Consider the following 24,033-nt stretch of genomic DNA (forward strand, 5'->3'; position numbering starts at 1 on the left):
TCAGTGAAGATGGGTTTCTAAAAGATTTAATTCAAACAAAATGGTGATGTAATTTTTGTAACTAAAGATTTTCACAGAGGTACACGTTCTGGGAGCCATGATTATTATTTCTGGGAAACGCGGTCATCATTTAATGTGCATAGAAAGCTGTAGGAAGGGTCTGATGTTGCATTTGACATCGAAACACTTGTGAAAAATCAGTCCATTCAGTAGACTTACCAGTAATACAGAGGTTATTCTCAATGTATCATACTATGTTTGCATTAGCTGCATCCAACTTTTATGCCTGGCCAGGCAGGCATTGCCAGAAACTGACGTCCTTAAGGTAGTAAAATGACCAAGGATGGACACATTAGCTTAAACAGACTTTTAACATCAGGAGAGAAAGAACCAGATACAACATGGTCCAGGTGACTGTTAACTCATCAGGCTCTTCTCAGAAACCCTCCTTGAAAGTTTCTGATCCTAACGTCAAGTCTGTTTCCTGCTAGATACATTTGTCATGGATGACTATTTTTATATCTTCAATAAAATTACATTAAAAATACTTTATAAGATGGCAGGTTCCTTTAGCTGTATCCTTAAAATAGTAAATGTAAAATATATTAAGCTTAAAATATATAATAATAAATAAAGATTGTAGTACCTTCACCGTAAGTTTTCCCTCCCTTCTCAATACATACTTGTAAAGAGCTGTTTTTGCAGAATTGTAGTTGGCTCTGATCAAGAGATGTGTCACGTTGGCAAGGACAGTCATCAGCTGGTCACGATCGATCTCCCTTTTGGTATTATAATCTCGGAAGTTCTCAGGCACGAGTCTAACCACATTCAAGTACTCTTCGTAGGGCTGAAGTGACAGGCCCTCAGCCTGGGTGCTTAGAACAAGTCCATTTCCCTAACATTTAAAAACAAGAGGAAGTGTATTTATAATTCAATTTAATGATTAAAAACAAAATCAAATTTTGTGTTCAGCAACATGGTTTTTCACTTGTGTTCCAGCAGCAAACATGTAATGGTGTGTGCAACTCTTGGTCTAGAACTATCAAAGAAAAGGTGTTTCACCGTATTCCTTTTAGAGGATTCCAATAATAAATCAAAAGACTGTGAACTTTGCTGGGATCTTGGAAAGAAAACAAAGGCATGCATTTGCCCACAGTTTTTATTAAGGCAGCCCATCTGACATCCTTAATTTGTAATTAAAGAACAGAAGTAGAAAAAGTATGTAAATATACCTCCAGCTTTCCATAAAATTGCTGTTAACAAAAGTGATGTACTTTCCATGGTTTCTAGTTGTTCGGGCTAGAGGTGGAGGAGCAGCTCACTCAGGGTAAGAGGAATGGGGTGCAGACATCTGAGACAGGAACCTGAAATGGTTTGTGCCCAGGCGTGCCGCAGGCCTTGGGACATTATCACTTTGGGAATCCTTCTAGCCTTGCCTAGCCACTTTTAGTCATAAAACTATCACCCCACTAAGCCCCAAGCACGACAGCAAAAACAATGCAAAAGCAATTACCTTAATGATGACGTCGGCATGAGACATGAGGTCACTGTCCACTGTGTCCATTGGAATGTCATAAGACACGGTGTATCTCAGGAATTCACCAAATGAAGTCAGCTGAAATGTTTAAGTGAAAGTAAACACCAAAGGGGAAAACAGTTACAGCCCCAAGTGAGAGAAAGTGTTCTTTAGGATCCATCTGGAAACATCTAGGCTGCAAGATATCTCAGTGGCCACAATATGTAAGAAAATTCACATTAAAGGCAGAGAAAGGGGAGCATTTTATATGAATATTTCATTTAATCAATATTACCCAAATATAGGATATTATTTGAACGCACAGAAGAAAAATGCACTCCTTCTTAGAGACCCCAAGGTAAATTACTATAAACTTCTGTTAATCACATAATAAACATTTATTTAACTTAAATAATTTAGGGGGTGGGGAGTTTGATCTTTGACTACAATCTCAACATTTTGATTTGATTGTCCTGCTTGCAGGAGAAAAGCAAGGAGCATGTTTGATCGGCTACTTAAAGGAAGGACTAAAGGTATTTCTTCCTGATCAGATATCCTTTAATGTAAAGTAAAGATTTTCTTTCTGATGGGTATGTTACGACAATATGTTGTTCAGAATCCAATTTTGCACCATAAAACTGGACAAGTGATCTCAAGAGAGAAGAAGAATTGACCTCTGGTGATAAGATCATATTATAAATAGAGCACATGTTCTAGGATTATAATTTGATGAAAAAAAATTATTTAGAAAACAACGCTCCTTAGAAATATACAAAACAAATTATAAAATTAAAATATAGCCATGAAATTAACTAGAAACTTACCAAGATACAAGACTACTCTACTATGAAAGTATTCCATTACTTTAAAACAAACCAAACTCCTGGTAAGGTGAGTGGGGAGCTGTAGTTGTTGAGACAGATTCCCCCAAATGTGTTTTCAGATTGGTCAGAACCTGGAGAGAAGGGGCACAAACCGTGAGGGAGGTGGGAACATGCCATGGAAGGGAAGGTTCAGCCTGGAAACCAACTTTCCACGTGGTAGAATCACCATTTTGAATTTTCTTAAAATTAAAACAGAAAGTATTCTGTCTGTTGCTAAATGTGAACTCTACATGAGCAATAGCCTGTCCTGATGTGGAAGTGGGGGATCGACACTGCAGTCCCAGGGTGGAACATTCTCTGAGGGCCTGCCGTATGCCGAGCAGTGAGTCTGCCGCCACTAAACTGCAGACATGTGACAAGCACTTCAGGAAGGCCCATGTGGACTGCAAATCCAGGAGGAAAGTCAGAAGTCTGCCACACTGTCCTGATGTGGAAGTGGGGGATCGACACTGCAGTCCCAGGGTGGAACATTCTCTGAGGGACTGCCGTATGCCGAGCAGTGAGTCTGCCACCACTAAACTGCAGACATGTGACGAGCACTTCAGGAAGGCCCGAGTGGACTGCGAATCCAGGAGGAAAGTCAGAAGTCTGCCACAGGGAAGGGGATGAAGATTCACAGAACAGGTTGCTTAGGAACTGGGACAAGAACACATGTCCATTTATAAATGCTGCAATAAAAAGCAAATAGGGATCAAAAAGATCCTGTGTATTGGATGTAAGTCGAGACTGTGAAATGCTCTGCCCAACACTCACATGACCAATGAGACTACTCAAAAGGCAAACAGTTGGGCCGGCCCGGTGGCGCACTGGCGCTCCCACCGAGGGTTTGGATCCCACATACAGACCGGTTCCCGCTCACTGACTGAACGAGGTGCGGGCGCAGCGCCAAGGGTTGCGATCCTGTTGCCGGTCCCGGTCCGGTACGGGTGTGACACTGAGGGTTGCGATCCGTTGCCGGACACGAAAAAAAAGACAAAAAAAAAAAAAAGGAAAAGGCAAACAGCAGATGTTCTTTCTTAACATTCTCCAAGACCTTGTCCAGGACGCTGTTACTCCCGGCAGTGCACGCACCTTATTTCCGAGGTAGGCCTCCGGGGCCACCCAGTAGTACTTGGGGGCCAGCCGCTGCAGGGCCACGGTGTTGTTGATGCTGACCTGGCGCCACCCATGCAGCGCCTCCTGCTGCGACGGGATCTTACTTGGACTGACCAAATCGGTGACCAGCCACCCAGACATATTGCTCACCTTAAAAACAATCCAAGTATTTTAGAATATGAAATAGAAGTCACCTTAGAATTCACCCAGTCCAGTGCTAATATTTTCACAAAGGAGAGAGATGGTATTAACAAAATGTGGCTATTGAACTGCACAGCCCATGACAGTTCCACTTGTCCAGGGAGCAGGAAAACCTGAGATTGAGTCACACATCCCCCAGATCCAGATTAATTATGAGCAAATAAATGATTAAAACCATAATGACAGGGCTGGCCGGTTAGTTCAGTTGGTTAGAATGCAGCCTTGTAACACCAAGGTCAAGGGTTCAGTTCCCCATACTGGCCAGCTGCAAAAAAAAAAAAAAAAAAAAAAACCAACCCAAAAGCATAATGGCCATGAGTATATATATATATATATATATCAGACCAAAAAATAGCAATAAACTTAATAAATGCATTGATTAAAATGCCTCTTGCTAACTCTGACTCCCCCTTCTTTGTTGTCCCTGCTATTTACCTAAATGCTGCAAATGTGCGACAATAACCTCCAGATCCTATGCTCCCAATTTGTCCCTCACATAAAGACAACGGTAGTCACCTGCAGATGAGTCCACCCTGCAGCCCCTCCCTGGCCTCCAGACATCACACTGTCTCCTCCCCTGGTCACCATTTGGCACCCCCTCAAACTGACCCCCCAGAACTCTCTGTTCTCAAAACAACTCGCCTGTCCTCCTGTACCCTGTGCCTCCTGCTGTTGTCCTCACCCTTGCCACCGGACGCCTCCCACCCCTGCCTGTCTGAGCTGGAACATTCTCCTGACCCATGTCCTGGTGTGCCTTCTGGCCTGAGACCAGTGGGGCAGGTGGGGTGAGATCTGAGCTCCCCACTTGATGTGTTTTCCCAGGGAAGAAATTCAAACGTGATGCCTTCTACAGTGCCATATCATCCTGACACATGTGGGAACAAACACAGGACTTATAAAGAAACTTCAGGGATACTTTTAGGAGTGGGCTGCCTTTGACCTGTGTCAGTGTCATTCCAAATGGGTGCGAGCCATATCACAGGGACATTCAGCCTCGCTGTTTCCAGCACAGCTTGGAGAGAACTAGTGTGAGACAACCTGCTGATTAAATCTGGCTCGCATGTGGTGCCTCTCACCTGACTGATGGGCCAAGAAAGGCCATTGCAGACATCAGAAACGCCAAAGCAGAAGCACTCGGAGCAGCCCTGGGGGTTTCTGTCCTTCAGGTTATAGAATCCTGGCTTGCAGCGATGACAGTCTTTTCCCTCAACATTTTCCTGTAAGTTAAGGTAAAAGGCTAGCTTGTTTCTAGATAGGCAGAATAAAATGACATTAACAAGAAAGGTGTTCGGCGATCCACAGGAACAGTATATGAATAAACACCCAAAGCAAATGTGAAGCCTCGAAAAGATAGTTTGAAATACAAGTAAATACCATTTGGTTTTATAGCAAGAACAAGGATCATAGAGCTCGGTCATTATGTTTCAATTGCTTGTTTTGTTTTGTTTTAAACTTCCATTTTTGCTGATCTTACATGCATTTCAAAATCTGAAGAGGGCTCTAAAATTGTCCCATTCAAAAATACTCAAGAATAATTTCAGTCATATATGAGGGTACTTCAAAAAGTTCATGGAAAGATTCATATAATCTTTTAATTCTATTCTTCCATGAACTTTTTGAAGTACCCCTGTATAACATGTGTCTAGGACTCTGCTTACGTGGGAATAAACATATAAGGTACATCGGGGAAATCCTACAAATTATGGGGAAATAGTTATTAATATCATTTGGCCAAATAAAACCCCTCACTGGTACTATACTAATGCATTTATTGTGATTGTTCACTTCATTTTAAAGAGAAATCCAGAATAACATAACTGTCTTTAACTAGTGTTCTTAGAAATTTAGTATTTACCTGTTTCTCTTCCAAATACAAAGCTGGAAAAGAATGTTCTGGAAGAATTAAGCGAAGGTAAGAAACAATATGCAGTGTTTGGTTTGATCTAAGAAGTCGCAGACATGCCTCTGGAATATACAGCCACTGCCCAGAGGTACCAAAGAAGAAAATCAGGTGCCCATCTAAGTCTAAGGATACCGATATGGCCAACCCAGTGTGACATGTCACANGCCTCGCTGTTTCCAGCACAGCTTGGAGAGAACTAGTGTGAGACAACCTGCTGATTAAATCTGGCTCGCATGTGGTGCCTCTCACCTGACTGATGGGCCAAGAAAGGCCATTGCAGACATCAGAAACGCCAAAGCAGAAGCACTCGGAGCAGCCCTGGGGGTTTCTGTCCTTCAGGTTATAGAATCCTGGCTTGCAGCGATGACAGTCTTTTCCCTCAACATTTTCCTGTAAGTTAAGGTAAAAGGCTAGCTTGTTTCTAGATAGGCAGAATAAAATGACATTAACAAGAAAGGTGTTCGGCGATCCACAGGAACAGTATATGAATAAACACCCAAAGCAAATGTGAAGCCTCGAAAAGATAGTTTGAAATACAAGTAAATACCATTTGGTTTTATAGCAAGAACAAGGATCATAGAGTTCAGTCATTATGTTTCAATTGCTTGTTTTGTTTTGTTTTAAACTTCCATTTTTGCTGATCTTACATGCATTTCAAAATCTGAAGAGGGCTCTAAAATTGTCCCATTCAAAAATACTCAAGAATAATTTCAGTCATATATGAGGGTACTTCAAAAAGTTCATGGAAAGATTCATATAATCTTTTAATTCTATTCTTCCATGAACTTTTTGAAGTACCCCTGTATAACATGTGTCTAGGACTCTGCTTATGTGGGAATAAACATATAAGGTACATCAGGAAGTCCTACAAATTACGGGGAAATTGTTATTAATATCATTTGGCCAAATAAAACCCCCCACTGGTACTATACTAATGCAGTTATTGTGATTGTTCACTTCCTTTTAAAGAGAAATCCTGGGCCGGCCCGGTGGCGCACTGCTACAGTGCGCCGCTTGGGAGTGCGGTGGCGCTCCCGCTGAGGGTTCGGATCCCACATACAGACCGGTTCCCTCTCACTGGCTGAGCGAGGTGCGGGCACAACACCGAGGGTTGTGATCCCGTTGCCGGTCCCGTTCCAGTACGGGCACGACACTGAGGGTTGCGATCCATTGCCAGACACGAAAAAAGACAAAAAGGAAAAAAATAATAATAATAATAAAAAATAATAAAGAGAAATCCAAAATAACATAACTGTCTTTAACTATTGTTCTTAGAAATTTAGTATTTGCCTGTTTCTCCTCCAAATACAAAGCTGGAAAAGAATGTTCCGGAAGAATTAAGCGAAGGTAAGATACAGTATGCAGTGTTTGGTTTGATCTAAGAAGTCACAGACATGCCTCTGGAATATACAGCCACTGCCCAGAGGTACCAAAGAAGAAAATCAGGTGCCCATCTAAGTCTAAGGATACCGATATGGCCAACCGAGTGTGACATGTCACACTTCTCAGAAAGGGGACACAGGGGGAATTCTGCTTAAACCTTATTGCTTTACTCAAGAACTGATCATCTGAGCCAATAGAACATGTTCCTTTTACAGAGAACCTCGAAGGAAACTCAGGTGTCCTTGACCTCTACACATACCTTACAAAGACACGGCTCCGCACACAGGTCGTCATTCACACTGCCAGCTGGACTGCAGTCACAACGGATGCACAGTGGGTAACCCTTGTAGCTTAATTGGCAGCGATCACATTTTTCTCCTGCAAAACCTTCCTTACATGGACACTGACCTGGCCACTTCCCTGGAGAGAAAACAGCAGCAGTGACCGAACATGAAGGTAAAAGATGTTAAAAGGAGGGGGAGGAAACATTTTTCTGTAAAGGACCAGAGAGTGCATAATCTAGGCTTTTTGGCCACAGAGTCTCTGTTGCAACTACTCAACTCAGCTGTGACTGCTTGAACACAGCCACAGACAATACGAAAGCAAATGGCCATAGCTCTGTTACAATAAAACTTTATTCACAGAAACAGGCAGGGGCTGGTCAGTCAGCTCAGATGGTTAGAATGTGTTGCTGATAACACAAAGCTCCAGGGTACCAGCCACAGTACCTTGCTCTGAGCTACAGTTTCCTTGCCTGTGAAATGGGTTCAAAAAATTCTGTCTGATACGGTTGACAAGTTTAAATGATATTGTTTTAAAATGAGTCCAATCAAGGGCAGTTGTCATCACCAGCATCACCTCCCTCCCCTCACCAGTTACACATAAGGATCAATTCAGTTGTGTAGTTTACCCTCCACATTGCTGGGGGGCCCCACAGTAGCACCTCTGTCCCTTCTGGTCAATACCCATTGACCACTGCTAGTGGCTGAGAATTTGATGGGGTCACAGAAGTTTTGAACAGATACAACCTATTCAGGAGACTCTGGTATTTTCAAGTCCATTTGCCAGGTTTTGAAATGAAAAGAACATTGACATTTACCAAGTTAACTGGAGGATTTGCTTGCTTTGTGAGATGATGTATGCAAAAGCCCTCCAAGTGTCTTCTAAGAGCTAAACAGAGGGGTTGCTATTTACTGTGTTCCATGTATGACTTTAAACTCAGCCTATTTCTTCTTTCATTGATTGCTCAATTATCTGCTCAAATGTCATCTCATCACCCCAACATTGTCACCTTCACACCCTGTCTCCCTCCAATCGTGACTCCTAATTTTGCCTCATGCTCAGGGCACTATCCCTTCCTGGCATTATATTACTCATGGACTCATTCATTTAGTGTCTGCCTGTGAGGGGGGAGTTTGACCATCTTGTTCACATACATAGTCCTGGGTCCTAGGAAACTGCCTGATGCATAGTAGGTGCTTGATAAATATTTGGNCCCTCCAAGTGTCTTCTAAGAGCTAAACAGAGGGGTTGCTATTTACTGTGTTCCATGTATGGCTTTAAACTCAGCCTATTTCTTCTTTCATTGATTGCTCAATTATCTGCTCAAATGTCATCCCATCACCCCAACATTGTCACCTTCACACCCTGTCTCCCTCCAATCGTGACTCCTAATTTTGCCTCATGCTCAGGGCACTATCCCTTCCTGGCATTAAATTACTCATGGACTCATTCATTTAGTGTCTGCCTGTGAGGGGGGAGTTTGACCATCTTGTTCACGTACATAGTCCTGGGTCCTAGGAAACTGCCTGATGCATAGTAGGTGCTTGATAAATATTTGGTGAACACAAGAATCAATGAAGAATCATATCACCAAATTGCTACACAATGGTAATGCTTCCATGAAGTACAAGTCTTCCACCAAAAAAAAAAAAAAAAATCAACTACAAGCACATAAGTGAACCAAGAACTTACCATTACGTGAGTCAGAATGGATATCATCTTTAATACAGGCAGAACTGAGGGACCCCACGGGGTCACAGTCACAGGGACGGCAAGGCTCATCCTCATAAGGAGAAACCTGAAAGGCAGGAATTGTCCTGGATTATCTTGCTAGAAATAACAGTAATATTAGCAATAATATCAATAATAATACCAGTGACAAGGTATCAGCTTTTTATTCAAGATGGGACTATTACAATGATTTTGTGTACCAAGGGGATGTAGGATCTCAGGAGCACAAGGTGGTCTCAAGTCAGAAGGCCCCAAACATCTCTCTGAGGGTGACAGCAGTCAGTATCATTAGCAAATGCCACCCTTCCCCACCAGCACTGCTACCAGCCCCCTCACTCTGCTGACCCGCACAGCCACATTTTAAGCATCACCTGTAAACAGACTCTCACAAGTATCCGTGCAACAACTATCAAGTCAATGGAGGACTGACTGAACACCTGCTATGGGCAAAATACAGCTGCTTTAGTTATTGGCTAAATCTTCATGTGTACGGTTGGTTTTACCTGAGATTACACAGCCAACAGGCCCCCGAATCCAAGCTAAATAACAATAAGTGAACATCCACATTTGAGCAAGAAAACAGGACAGAATAGGAAATGCAGATCTGAAGAGCACGACCAGTGTCACGGGAACATAAATGAAGCACTACAAGAGAAAGTGAGTCTGCAGTACTGAGGCTGAGGCTCGGTGAAGTCTCTTGCACTCCAGGAAGACAGTGGAGCTCAGCTGTGGTGAAGGACTCTTACTTGGTGTGGTCTATAATATCCATCGACACAGGTTTCACAATTGATCCCCATGGTGTTCTGCAGGCAATTTATGCAAACCCCTCCTCCTCTGAACTGTCCAGCAGTGTTCAAACTTCTCTTCTGATCGGCAACACTTTCATCATAGTAGCAGTCTTTGGCTTTATTGTGACAATTACATTCTAGGAGAATATTTTAACATCTCAATTAATGTACATAGTATGTATCTTACAGAGAAAACCCTTCCCTCTCTAAGTGAGTTCCTATGACTATAAATTAAATTAAAATTCTAGAATAAGTATTTTAAATACGATATAGACAATATTATAAAGGATAATTGGGAATATCTATCAAAATAATAAATGTGGGGCCGGCCTGGCGCACTCGGTGGAGTGCGGTGGCGCTCCCGCCAAGGGTTCGGATCCCATATGGAGACCGGTCCGCTCACTGGTTGAGCGCGGTGCGGGCGCAACACCGAGGGTTGCGATCCCATTACCAGTCATGAAAAAAGACAAAAGGGGAAAAAAAAAATAATAATAATAAATGTGCACACCCACTGACCCAGCAATGCATCCTCTGGGATCACACTTTGCAGAAGTGTTTGCATACTCGTGAATCATGGTTAACCAACGCACCACTGCTTGTGTTAATAACAGACAACCAAAACGTTCATCAATAGGTAGCTGCTTAAATTATATTATACCCATAATGAAATTCTCTGCAACCATTTTTACAAACAGCATTTCAAATTGTTAATATGAAAAGAATTTCAAGATATATTGTTAAATATATAAAGCAATGTGCAGAATGGCACGCGTTGTATGTCATCCTCTGTGTGACAACTGTTTGGAGAGGAGAAATATGTTAATACATGCTTCCTCTGCATACAAATTTTAGAAGAAACATGCTAGGAAATAACAAAAAGTGGGAAGGATGCGGATGAAGTGGGAGTAATGCTTTTTACTATATACTTTTATATATTGTCAGATGTTGGAATCTTGAGAATATATTACCTATTTAAAAATTAAATCCAAATAAAGAATAAATGAATAGATGGAAAGGGAGCCTTAAGTAAAATGGCAAATCCATAAAGATCCACTTAGGTCTCGATAATTTAAACGTTATTAAGGTAATCTGCAGCTTTGGGAACTATTTGGATTTCTGAGAAAACAAGTTACTTAAAAATTTAAAAAGTTAAGACACCATAAACTTCAACATGGTAAGAGGGAAAGAACTACACTGTTCAGATTCTAGTGTACTCACCTTCACAGGTGTTACCAGAAGACACGGTCCCAGGCCTCCAGGGCTGCTGGTGGTATCCTGGGCAGCACCTGTCACACCTCTCTCCGCAGGTGTTATGTTCACATTGACACTGTAGTTTCTAAACAACAAGGAATACAACATTTGATCAGAAAACCTTACCTGCGTAGTTTTCTTAATTTTGTTTTAAAAAGAATCTCTTACAGTCAAATATGCGGCAAGACTTCACAATAAAAGATATATGGCTGTATCAAAGCAAACTGGCATTTCAACACTAGAGAAAAACATACACATGAGGTGGTTACAAACAGAAGTGAAGATAAAGCAAAACTAAAATATAGGTTAACTAACAAAAATGTTTTTAAGAAGATATACTGACTTTGTAGGGTTGGAAGCTTTTTTGAATAATTTTCTTGCTGTTTATCTATATATTTTGCAGCATCAAAAAAAGAAAAATAGAATAATCTTATTCCAAAGGTAAAGAAATACAAAAATTGGGGGAAAATAAGAAGTAACTTCATGTGAGTGGTTTAAAAGAAGAAGATTCACCTAATATTATACTAAGACAGATCAACTTTATTTTATCTTAATTTAGTACCACAAATCAGAAGGGGAGAAGATGAGAAAAGGGAAACCCTTCTTTTACAAAGTACAAACATAATTTATAACTACATATGCTTTTTGCTCGACCTCTTATAGAGAAAAGAGTTTCAAAATCCATAAGGCCACTGAACTGTACACTTTAAAATGGTTAAAATGATAAATTTTATGAATATTTTACTACAAAACAAAAAATCACAGTAAAAACTTAATTTGAAATATATCCTCCAAACAAATAAAAATGAAATTGTTAAATCAATGAAACCAGATAAAACCTTTTTGTTAGGTGGCATGATTTTATTTATTTACTTATTTATTTATTTTTGCAATCATAGGTTTAATTATAAATTTTAAGAATGTACTATCCCCTACTGTATCCAACATAGCCTATCAATATGAGTCATATCCAAAACAATAAAAAGATTTTATACCTTTCAACATCTGCCTTAAATAAACAAGAACAATGTAGACATTACAGCCACACCTTCTATTTTGAAGATTTAGAGAAATATAAAATACTAGGACTCACCTTTGTAGTGTCATCCCATGGGCAGCTGCTAGCATGGCCGTAGCAAATGCACATCCCGCCAACAGAAATGTCTTTTATTGAGTAGTAATACTATAGAAAAAGAAAGTTACAAACAAAATTAACACTTCTTTTATTTCAGTGAAAAAAAACATTGGCACACCAACAAATATCTCAGGTGCTTTAAGAGCTGTTATTGGTAATCTAAAATATAATTATATACACATTTTAAAATTATATTTTATGCACAATCATTGTGCTCAATTAAAATAAATAATGCTCAAATTAGCTAATCAGTAGAATCCAAAGGAGTCTAAAAGAATTTCCCAACTTGGCTGCATTTCAAACTAAGACAGTCACCTTCAAAACCCATGCTATTGAAAACCCTAAAAAAAAAATAGGTAAATTAAATACAGCATGGTATAAAAAGGATAATATATCAGGCACATCAGGATTTATTCCAGAGTACAAAGTTAGTCTAACACACAAAAGTCAGTAAGTGTAAATCAGCACATTAACAGAATGAAGTGCTCTCCTCTTAGGATCCGCTCTCACCAGTTCTTTATGTCTTTGCATGCTAGTGCTAATGAATACCTCTTTAAATTTTATTTTTCATTGTTCACTGCTAGTATATAGCAATGAGATTTATTTTTGTTTATTGATTTTGTATATTGCAACATTGCTTAATTCATTTATTATTTCTAGTAGTTTTTTTGTAGATTTTCTAGGTACACAGTCACATCATCTACAAACAGTGACAGTTTAGTCTTACTGTACATTCTGTATGCCCTTGAGTTCTTTTTTCTTGAATTATTGAACAAGGCCTGTACAAATTAAAACATTGCCAAGGGGAATTAAAGAAGACCCAGATAAGTGGAGGAATACAGCATGTTTCTGTACTGGATGACTCAATAGATAAAATGTCTTCCAAAATTCTTTCCAAATTGATCTAAAGATTCTATAGAATCCCAATGAAAATCTCAACAAGGATTATTTTGGAAAATATTAACAAAGTGATTCTAAAATGTATAAGGAAATACAACGAACCTAGAATAGCCAAAATAATCTTGAAAAAGAACTAAGTTGGACCTTATGGTACCTAACCTCAAGACTTACTATAATCAGGTAATCAAGAAAGTTTGTTATTGTCATAAGAATAAACAAACAGATCAATGGAAGAGTCCAGAGTCCAGAAATAGACCCACAATAATAAGATCAAATCATTTTCAACAAGGGCACCAAGACAATTTAATGGGGGAAAGTAAAGTATTTTCAACAAATGGTGCTGGAACAATTATATATGCATATGGGGAAAAAAGAACCTTGAATCCTGTCTCACACCAAACACAAAATTAATTTGAGAGGGATCACAGATGTAAAAGCTAGAGCTATAAAGCTAGTAGAAGAAATCATAGGATAATATCTTTGTAAATGTGGGATAAGCAGATATTTTTCTGAGAAGATACAGAAAGCATTAGCTGAAAATGAAAAAAATGATAAATTGGACTTCATCAAAATTAAAATCTCTGTTCATCAAAAGTCATAGTTAGGAAAGTGAATGAGCAAATTCCAGACACAGTGAAGATATTTGCAATATATACATATCTGATGAAGAACTTATACACAAAATATATAAAGATCTTTTATAACAATAATAAGGAGACAAATAGCCCAATTTAAAAATGGACAAAAAAATCTGATCAGATACTAATAAGCACATGCTCAACATTAGTCATCAGAGAAATACAAATTAACATCACAAGGAGATGTCAATTCATGCACATTAGAATAGCCATCATGAAAACAACTCCTGACACTAAATATTTGAAAGCATGTTGTATACGCAGAACTCTCACACATTGCTGGTATGATTGTAAAACAGCACAACTACTTTTGATGAAAGTTAGGAGGTTGTTAAAATGTTAAACATACAGCTACCCTATAACCTAGTAATTCCAATCTTGAGTTATTGAAGGGATACGAACATATTTGTCCACAAAGTCCTGTACACTTAACTATACACTTAAAATCTGTACCTTTTCCTGAATGTAAATCATATCTCAATTTTAAAATTTGAGATTAAAAAAAAACCTCTTGCTTGGTGAAGATCAGATGTGGAGTCAGACTAGAATGTGAAGACAAAGGCCACCACCTTCACTCCATTGAGGCACTGTGGGGACGGAGCGGGGTGAAGGGACCTGAGCACAGGACGTCAGTGCCATCTCCTGGTTCACAGGGAGTATTTGGAATGAATATAATGATCTCCAATAAAATAAGAACATAACAGCAAGGGGGAAAAAAGGTCAACCAGGGAGGAAAAGGACCACAGAAAAGAGAAGAGAAGATTTCCCCCAAACAAAATAAACTTTTCGGGCAGGGCCGGTGGTGCACTGCTACAGTGTGCCACTTGGGAAGTGCGGCGGCACTCCCGCTGAGGGTTTGGATCCCACATACAGGATCCCACATACAGACTGGCCGCTCACTGGCTGAGCGAGGTGCGGGCGCAACACCGAGGGTTGCGATCCCGTGGCCGTCCCGGTCCGGTACGGGCGTGACACTGAGGGTTGCGATCCGTTGCCGGTCACGAAAAAAGACAAAAAAAAGAATAAATAAATAAATAAATAAATAAACTTTTCACAGTGGTCAGGAGCACTGCCATATACTCACTCGTCTTGTAACAATAGGATCAAGGTCTTTGGGTTCCCGGTGGCTAAGGGTCATGAGATCTGCATTGAGCGTTCGAATGCGCTGGAAGCGAAGGCGTATATATCGTGCAGAAGTAAATTCCAACAGCTTGGGTGACAGATCATCAGCACTTGGCCTGCTGTTGATTAGTGATGTATGAATCTGAAGATGAAGACATTAAAATAAACAAATGTCAGTTTATTTTTATTTTTTTATTTTTTTTGTCTTTTGTCTTTTTCCGTGTCCGGCAACGGATCGCAACCCTCAGTGTTGCCCCCGTACTGGACCGGGGACCGGCAACGGGATCGCAACCCTCGGCGTTGCTCCCGCGCCTCGCTCAACCAGTGAGCGGGAACCGGTCCGACAAATGTCAGTTTAAACATGCAAAAATACAGACCTGATTGTTTAACTTTGGGATGTAATCTTTACAAGGATACTATCTAAAATCAATGCAAAACAACAAGATTCTTGTTAAAAGCTGTCTTACATTTAACTACTCATAAATGTCCATGATCTCAATACTCTTCAACTTGTTGAAGTTGTCCATTCCAGTGTCTCGGAGACTGCTGGAAATATTTTAACAGGACCACTTCTCTCTAGCATCTATCATTAGGCTACGACTGTTCTGAAGCAAATTCTACATGTCATAAACAGGCTGGGGAGAGCAAGGAAACAGTGTCAAAAAGCCAAGGATACCTGCTCTTTTAATTAATCCCTGCTCTTGAAACAACACGGGGCTTGCTGCAGAGTTTCTTCTGTGAAGAGCACTTGAGAGTCCTTGTACTTTTATCTCATCGAGCCAGGTGCTACTAAAGAATGGGTTTTTTCCCATTACACCATGACTTTAACAAAATGTGTGTAGTCTGGGCATGCTGAGCACCATGCCATAACCCTTCATGGGCATCTCCCAGTCCTTGACACCCACCAAAAAGGAGAACTTCACAGGAAAAATTGGGACTATCTCTTTTATTTTATTTTATTTTATTTATTTATTTTGACTGGTAAGGGGATCACAACCCTTGGCACGGTGTTATCAGCACCACGCTCAGCCATTTTATTTTTTTTTGACCGGTAAGGGGATCACAACCCTTGGCACGGTGTTATCAGCACCACGCTCAGCCAGTGAGTGCACCGGCCATCCCTATATAGGATCCGAACCTGCAGCCTCGGTGCTACCAGCACCGCACTCTTCCGAGTGAGCCACAGGGCCGGCCCTGGGACTATCTCTTTTAGAGGCTTTTTAGCCCTCTTTAATATTTCATCAAACATTCTTGCCCTGATGTTGGGGGGAAGATACTCTGAAGGAGGATCTGCTGGAGTTATTAAATCACAGCAAAGTGAAGACTGAGGGATGTCCTTGAAGGGAAGAAATCAATAAGGAAAAATGTATCTGTAGAAAAGATACTCTGAAGGAGGATCTGCTGGAGTTATTAAATCACAGCAAGTGAAGACTGAGGGATGTCCTTGAAGGGAAGAAATCAATAAGGAAAAATGTATCTGTAGAAAAATTGACTGTAACAGACACCATTAGAAGCTACTCTAAATCGAGCTAGATAGCTACATGAAAGATCTTTGTATTGCCAGATATCAATTTTAAGTGTTTAATGCTGGATCTTACAATGGCTATGAGGCAGGGGACCCTGATGAAAAAAATAGACATCACTGCAGTGGGCACAGTACCTCTCCATGCTCTAGTGGCACCAGTCTAGAATAATACGAGGTGCAGATCACTTCATCGTCAGCCCTGTAAGTGGGTGGCCCCCGTCTTGGAGTTATATTGTAGCGAGTCAAACACTCTGTGTCACTAACTGCATAATACTGCCAAGGGCTGAATGTGGTGCCATTCAGAGAGCGCTCCAAAATCCAGTTTCCAGGGCGAGGGGCATTGGCAGCTTTAATGATGACATATGCAACCTGAAAGACCTGAAACAAAAACAGTGAAAAACCTCAACCCAGAGTCAGTGTAAGTCAGGCAGAGAAAGACAAACCACATGGTCTCACATGGAACCTAGAACAGTTGAACTCAAAGAAGCAGAGAGCAGAATGGTGGTTACCAGGGTCTGGGGGACGGGGAAATGGGGAGTTGTTGGGCAAGGGGTGCAAAGTTTCAGTGATGCAGGATGAATGAATGAGTTCTGGAGATCTAACGTGCAGCACGGGGACTGTAGGTGACCAAACACACAAAAGGTAACGATGTGACGTGATGAATACGAGAGTACATCAAAAGGTTCTTGGAAAAATGGGATTAAAAGATAGTACAAATCCCCCTTGAACTTTTTGAAGACCCCTCATAACAAGTATCTTGATTATGGTGATTATTTCACAATGTGTACATGTACCAAATGATCAAGTCATACACGTTAAATATATACAACAAAAAAATTTAAAATAGAGTCAGTAGCAACTGCTCAAAAACTGAAGTGCTTCTTGAGAGAACTGTTATACGATTATCATCGATGTCTCTTTATGCTCTTAAGTATCATTGCTTATACATGTTAATGAGAAATATGTCTCATGAATATTCTCCTGGTGGTATGTATTTTAAAAATAAACTCAAAAAGTACTCACAAATAAGTTTGTATTAATATTATTAACAACAGTATTAGTGTTAAGAGCTTGTTCTCTTGTTTCCAATGTCTTTCTCTAACTGGATTCTGAATAACAGGAGTATTATATTATAGTAATAATAGTGTTATATGTATTTCTCATAGTAATTTGGAGATACCACAATGAGAAAAAAGTCAGCCCACTACACATCTGCTAGAACAGCTGAACTCCAGAACACTGACAACACCCAGTGCTGGTGGGGACGTGGAGCAGCAGGGACTCCCGGTCACTGCCGGCGCCACGGAAGACAGTTTAGCAGCTTCTCACACGATTAAACATACTCTTACCACATGATCTAGCAATTGTGCTCTTTGGTATTTACCCGCGTGTATCGAAAGCTTAGGGCCACACAAACACCTGCACGTGCATTTTAAAGCAGCTTCACTCATAACTGCCAGAACTTGGAAGCAACCCAGGTGTCCTTCGGCAGGTGAACGAGCACACAAGCTGTGGTGCATCCAGTCAATGGAATGTTATTCAGTGATAGAAAGAAATGAGCTAATAAGCCACAGAAGATATAGAGGAACCGTAAATGCATGTTACTAAGTGAAAGAAGCCAATCTGAAAGACCCCATGTATGCCATTCTGGAAAAGGCAAAACTATAGAGACTGTAAAAAGATCTGTGGTTGTCCAGGGTTCAGGGGCAGGGGAAGGATCAATAGCGGAAGCCCAGGGGATTTTTAGGGCAGTGAAACTGTCCTGGATGGTACTGTACTGGTGGATACATGTCATTATACACTCGCCCAAACCCACAGAATGTACAGCATCGAGTGAACCCTAACGTAAACTTGGACTTAGCTAATACTAATGTATCAATATTAGCTGATCAATTGTAACAAATGTACCCCACTAATGCAAGATGTTAATAATAGGAGAAACTGGAGGGGACGGAGAGAGTGAAGACGTATATGGGGGGTTTTTTTCTGTAAACCTAAAGTTGCTCAAAAACAGCTCTATTAATTTTTTTTAAAAATTAAAAGTCAGACTGGAGAGGAAGCAAACTGGGAATACAGGGCTGCAGATGGGTTTTTTTCTGTAAACCTAAAGTTGCTCAAAAACAGCTCTATTAATTTTTTAAAAATTAAAAGTCAGACTGGAGAGGAAGCAAACTGGGAATACAGGGCTGCAGATGACCATTAACAGAATGAGGAAACAGCCACACCAATCTTGACTTTGGAAGAGACCCCTGGAGATATCTAGCCCCAAATCCAGGACTAAGAAGGAGTCCTCTCTCCAATAACCCAGCCCTGTGAGAGCACTTCCAGTGCCAGGAAGTCCACTAGCTCCCAAGACGGTCCTTTTGTTTATGACAGCTATGGCAGCTGCCCCATTCATCACAGGGTTTTGGGGGTTTTGTTGTTGTTGTTGTTTTGTTTTTTAACACTGATTCAAGGTCCCCCATAAATTCTACACTCTGGAGCTACAGAAAGTGGATGTCAGATTCCACTTTCACATAACTGCCCCTCAAATATTTGAACATACCTATCACACATCACTTCCAGAATCCAAAGTCTTCTGGTTTTCAGTTTCAACATTCTGGTTTCCTAAAACATTCATCATTTAGCATGACCTCATCTCCTTATCATGATGCTCTGGACACACCCTTACTCTAAAATGTGGGTCCCAGGAACTGAATACCAAACTCCAAGTGTTTTCTGAATTGGGAAGAACAGAGTGAAAATATCTTGTCCCTTCTTTTAGTCAATCAGCCTTAGCAAGCATTCACTTTTCTGAGAGTAACTAACTCAGGATTACTAACTTGGATTACCAACTCAGGTGGGTGTTGGAGCAACAACAAGAAAATGCCTTTTTCCACGTGAACAGCCACTTGCTACAGCTTTCCTCTAGCCCACATTGATATTGGTGATTTTTTTAAACCAAAATCCCATACTTTCTCTTTAAAAAAAAAAATATATATATATATATATATGTATGTATGTATGTAAAAGTGTATGTGTACAGTATATACACACATATACATACACATGCATGTGTAATGTGCTGGGGAGGAACTTGTTATTCACTTACTCTGAGTCTTATTGCCTCTGGGTTTTGGGGGGTTTTGTTTGTTCTCTTTTTAGCTTAACACGGAGGGTTGCAATCCCGTTACCGGTCAGTAAAAAAAGACAAAAAAAGGAAAAAAAAAAACTTAGCTGATCACAAACCACTTAATTCCACAGGACAATTCTCTATCATTATAATAACTCCGTTCACCTACAAGACCTGTCCCCCAATCAAGCTTAGTCTGATGATGATACAACTGTGTCCAATATTTTGGCCGTCCACGTTAACGTGCCTTCTTTCTAGAAGGCAACCACTGATTCTAAAGCACATTTGAAACAAAATAATGTTCTCAGGGTTTTGATAATGAGGACAAGGGAGAACATCCTCATATGCACTCCTGTTTTGCAAATATTTTCATCATGAAAGTAACACTCTATGAGCATGTGGGCCATAATCACTCACCAGCATTGCACAGGCTAAACTAGACTACAAAATGTACAGAAGGCAAGGTAATTTACAGAGACATCTGAAATGGAACATATTTACCTTCTGTCTCCCAGTTTCACACTTGAAAATGGAAGGAACTAATGCATGTTAACAGCTTTACTCACATCATCTCACTTAATCCAAACAAGCCTATCATTGTTATTGTGCCCATTCTACATATTTGGAAACTGATGTAGAGACAGGTCAAGGAACAAACTACTAAGTTGCAAGTCCCAATTAAAAGCCAGGTGGTCTCACTCCAGAGTCCTTAACCACCATGATTATCACCTGCCATAGCACAGTCCCCAAATATCCAAACACATCTAAGGTTGCTGAACTTTATTTTTGTAATACTACAAAAAAAAAAAAAGACTCCTACATTCACTTGGAAACCATGTTCATAGCTAAAGAAGCACAGGGACAGTTGTTCCAGTTAGTTCTACAGTTTCTGTGATGACAGCCCAGGATGAGTAGGGAGCAGAGGTGAAGAGAGCACAAGAAACAAAAATTCATGACTGCTAATGTCTACAGAGCACTGACTGTGGCCAGCGATAGTGCTAAATGCTTTATTAGAATTACGAACTCTTCATATTCATACAACTACATTTTTCTCATGAAGTACTGTTATTTCCCCTACCTTATAGGTGAGGAAACTGAGGCACAGAAAGGTTAAGTAATCTTCCCAGGATCTCACAGGTACTACACTGTAGACAGTGGGACTTGACCCCAGCGGTCTGTTCTCTTAACCACTATGCCACATCACACCTACAGATGGCAAGGAAAGGGGGACAGAAATCCTAGGCTGAGGCAACTGGTGAGCACGAACCCAGTTTTCCCAACTTCTTACTTCAACCAGTGGCATTTATCTCAGTAGCATGTTGTAGTACTTTACCAAGCCCTTGTCAGCTTTTATACTGAGAGGTTAGTCATATGTAAGAAAATGATACAAAATAGATAAATAACCATAGTGGAAAAACTTTAGAACAAGCCCCCAAGGGAGGATTTGGTTAACTCTTATCTTGATCAAAGCTTTCAGCAAGGAAACTGGTCAATGTTTGCACAATCTCTCAGTAGTCCTCAAGGTCCCCAAATTGGGGACCAGGAAACAAACTAAGAAGGGGACTGCAAGCTGTAAGCCTGATAAAGAGGAGAAGGATGCTGTGAAGGCTTGAAATCCAGTTTGTCTTCACTAAAGCCCCATTATGGGCTGAAGTGTGTCCCCCCAAATTTCATATGCTTAAGTTCTCAGAATGTGACTGTGTTTGGAGATAGGGCCTTTAAAGAGGTGATTAAGGGGCCGGCCCGGTGGCGCACTGCTACAGTGCACCGCTTGGGAGCGCGGCGGTGCTCCCGCCGAGGGTTTGGATCCCACATACAGACCGGCCGCTCACTGGCTGAGCGAGGTGCGGGAGCAACACCAAGGGTTGCGATCCCGTTGCCGGTCCAGGTCCGGTATGGGCGCGACACTGAGGGTTGCGATCCGTTGCCGGTCACGAAAAAAGACAAAAAGGGGAAAAAAAAAAAAAAAGGTGATTAAGGTAAAATGAGGCTCTTAGGGGGGACCCGATCCAACATGACTGGTGTCCCTATAAGGAGAGGAAATTAGGACACAGAGATGCACAGAGGGATGACTACGTGAAGACACGGGAAGAAGGTGGTCATCTACAAGCCAAGGAGAGAGGCCTCAGCAGAAACCAACTCTGCCGACACCCCGATCTTGGACTTCCAGCCTCCAGAACTGTCAGGAAATAAATTTCTCTTGTTTAAGGCACCTGCTCTGTGTTATTTGTTACGGCAGACCTAGCAAACCAGTGTAACCCCTAATTCACCAACCACGTGCTCACAAATAGGTCTAATACATAATACAGAAAAAGTGAGGCATTGTCTGCTAGCATATAGAATTGCAAGCCTTTGTCCAAACAAAACCCACACTATTTCTGTCGCCCTTCTTTTGCATGGCTGACTAAACTTCCTTTTCTCACCATGCACGGTTGGCTGAACACAACTGATGATGCAGAGGTTTGCACTACAGTCATCCTTCCAGTCTTGCCAAACCTGCAGCTGATACAGCCGTTTTAAATCCACTTTCATCACGGTTTTCCACCAACTGGCTTTTGTTAATGATCACTGGAATGCACATAAACAGTGTCACATAAATAAAGTGGGCACACATCAAACACCACCTTCTACAGAGGAATCCAGACAGGAATTTCCATGTGGGCCTCAATCTTAAATATATGAAGTACCTCTCAGGCACAGATGTCTGAAAAATAAAGATAGCCTTATTTTCCAGTGTCAGAGGTCAATTTCCCACGTGCAGGGAGCAGTGAAGTCTCTCCTGTTCATGGCAAGTGCAGCTGTGCTCTGCACCACTGACCTCTCATGCAAGCTGCAGGCCCAACACCACACAGGACGCCTTTCTGGAAATTCTCCATAGAGGGACTCATCTGCCTCCATGGCAGTAACTGAGCAGTGAAGGAAGAGATGTTGTCTCTTTTACATGAGCAAAATAAACGTTTCACAGACAAAAGAGATTTAGGTTAACAGTATGAATTTATTTGATATATGAGTATAATATTGCTCAATCATCCCTATGAAAGTGGTGACTTTGTGCTTTGTAAGCTTTATGTCTTAGGAAGTTATTAGAGAATAAAATTTTAAATGACCATTTGAATTAATATTTATTACTCAAGAATAAAGAAGCAATTATTTAATAGAAGGCTAATTATGAATGCAGATATAAGCTACTTCAAGTTTTATAGGGTTATCAGTCACTAAAGCACCTAATCAATTGATGAGCATGTGAAAAAGCAATAAAAACTAGGAGAACAAGACCTACCAGTGAGCTTAGAAGGTTACCGGGGAAGGAAGGAAACCTGCGATTCACATTTTAGATAAATTCAGTCACTAAAGCACCTAATCAATTGATGAGCATGTGAAAAAGCAATAAAAACTAGGAGAACAAGACCCACCAGTGAGCTTAGAAGGTTACCGGGGAAGGAAGGAAACCTGCGATTCACATTTTAGATAAACCTCTATGGGCAAGTACCTGAAAATGTCAGTTCCATTACATTTTAGTTGGCTGTTTTACTGTTATACCCTGACTTTAGGACCAGCATACACAATTAACAGACAAAAGGAAATAGCTTCATGAAGGAGAAGAGAATTTTGGAATAAGACTAGATTTGCTTCTCTTTAAATTGGGTGCTATCACTAGATATGGAAACGAACAAGTCGAACTCCAGTACCTTTTGTCCCCTCTTTCTTTTCTTTTTGTTTTTTGTTTTTATTAGGGGAAGGAGGGACTGGCTACCAGTAGTGATAAATGTAGACCAAGCAGACTTCTTTCCTTAAAATTCCTGAGATTGATGTCGCAGAAAATCAAGGAGTGCTCGCTTTTGAACCACGCTGAGATACTTACAGTAGACATTGAGGAGAAGCCAAAATAGGAAAGATGAACTTGGACACATATATGAGGGGTCTTCAAAAAGTTCCTGGAAAGATTCATATTATCTTTTAATTCTATTTTTCCATGAACTTTTTGAAATACCCTTGTAGAGGGCATAGAGGTATAAGCCCATTTAAAAAGTAAATAGTGCACGTGACTAGTAATCTAAAGCTGGGAAAGGAATATTTAAAAGACCTGTCAGAAACAGTTCTGTTTTCCATCAACTATAAAGGATATTTCAAAAAGAGCCCACCAGTAAGCTGATCCATAGTCCACATGTCACTATTTCCATGTGACGATGACTAACAGTATTATTTAAAGGGAAAAGTGTCGAGCCACTTTATCTAAGAAGTCAACACTGAAAAGTAGGAAGTTGGTCTCCATTCCTAGTGTCAATGTTTTTCTCCATATAGCTGCTCCTGTAGTTCAGTTTGACCAAGTGTTTTGGAATGATTTTGCTAAATCTGTGAAAGATTCATTGGAACTACCTCAAAAGCACAACCAATCCTGTAACCGAACGCCCTCTGTGGGGATCTTCACTTTTCCCTCCCTGTAAGCTCTGAGTGACAGCCTAGCACCCCTAGAAAGAGACAAACCCGCTTGTGACATGCAGCTACGGACATCCTCAGACCTGAGAATGCAAAAAGCCCCTTTCCTGTCCCCAGCACCTGACCACAA

The 24,033-nt window shown here is 40.7% G+C and overlaps 1 protein-coding gene across 1 annotated transcript in view; it reads right to left on the reverse strand.

The window, feature by feature from the left end:
- LAMA1 (laminin, alpha 1) overlaps positions 1 to 24,033 on the reverse strand; it is a gene marked incomplete at its 3' end in the record, with an annotated part of 112,327 nt that overhangs the window by 73,473 nt on the left and 14,821 nt on the right. The window contains 11 exon segments of the mRNA XM_008590575.1: positions 684 to 895; positions 1,514 to 1,615; positions 3,472 to 3,645; positions 5,849 to 5,989; positions 7,242 to 7,402; positions 8,957 to 9,062; positions 9,742 to 9,920; positions 11,002 to 11,119; positions 12,128 to 12,217; positions 14,792 to 14,971; positions 16,490 to 16,732. Of these exon segments, the coding sequence (XP_008588797.1) occupies positions 684 to 895; positions 1,514 to 1,615; positions 3,472 to 3,645; positions 5,849 to 5,989; positions 7,242 to 7,402; positions 8,957 to 9,062; positions 9,742 to 9,920; positions 11,002 to 11,119; positions 12,128 to 12,217; positions 14,792 to 14,971; positions 16,490 to 16,732 (1,706 nt within the window).

This window comes from Galeopterus variegatus, unplaced genomic scaffold (assembly GCF_000696425.1).
Source record: "Galeopterus variegatus unplaced genomic scaffold, G_variegatus-3.0.2 Scaffold6205, whole genome shotgun sequence".
Classification (NCBI taxonomy): Eukaryota; Metazoa; Chordata; class Mammalia; order Dermoptera; family Cynocephalidae; genus Galeopterus; species Galeopterus variegatus.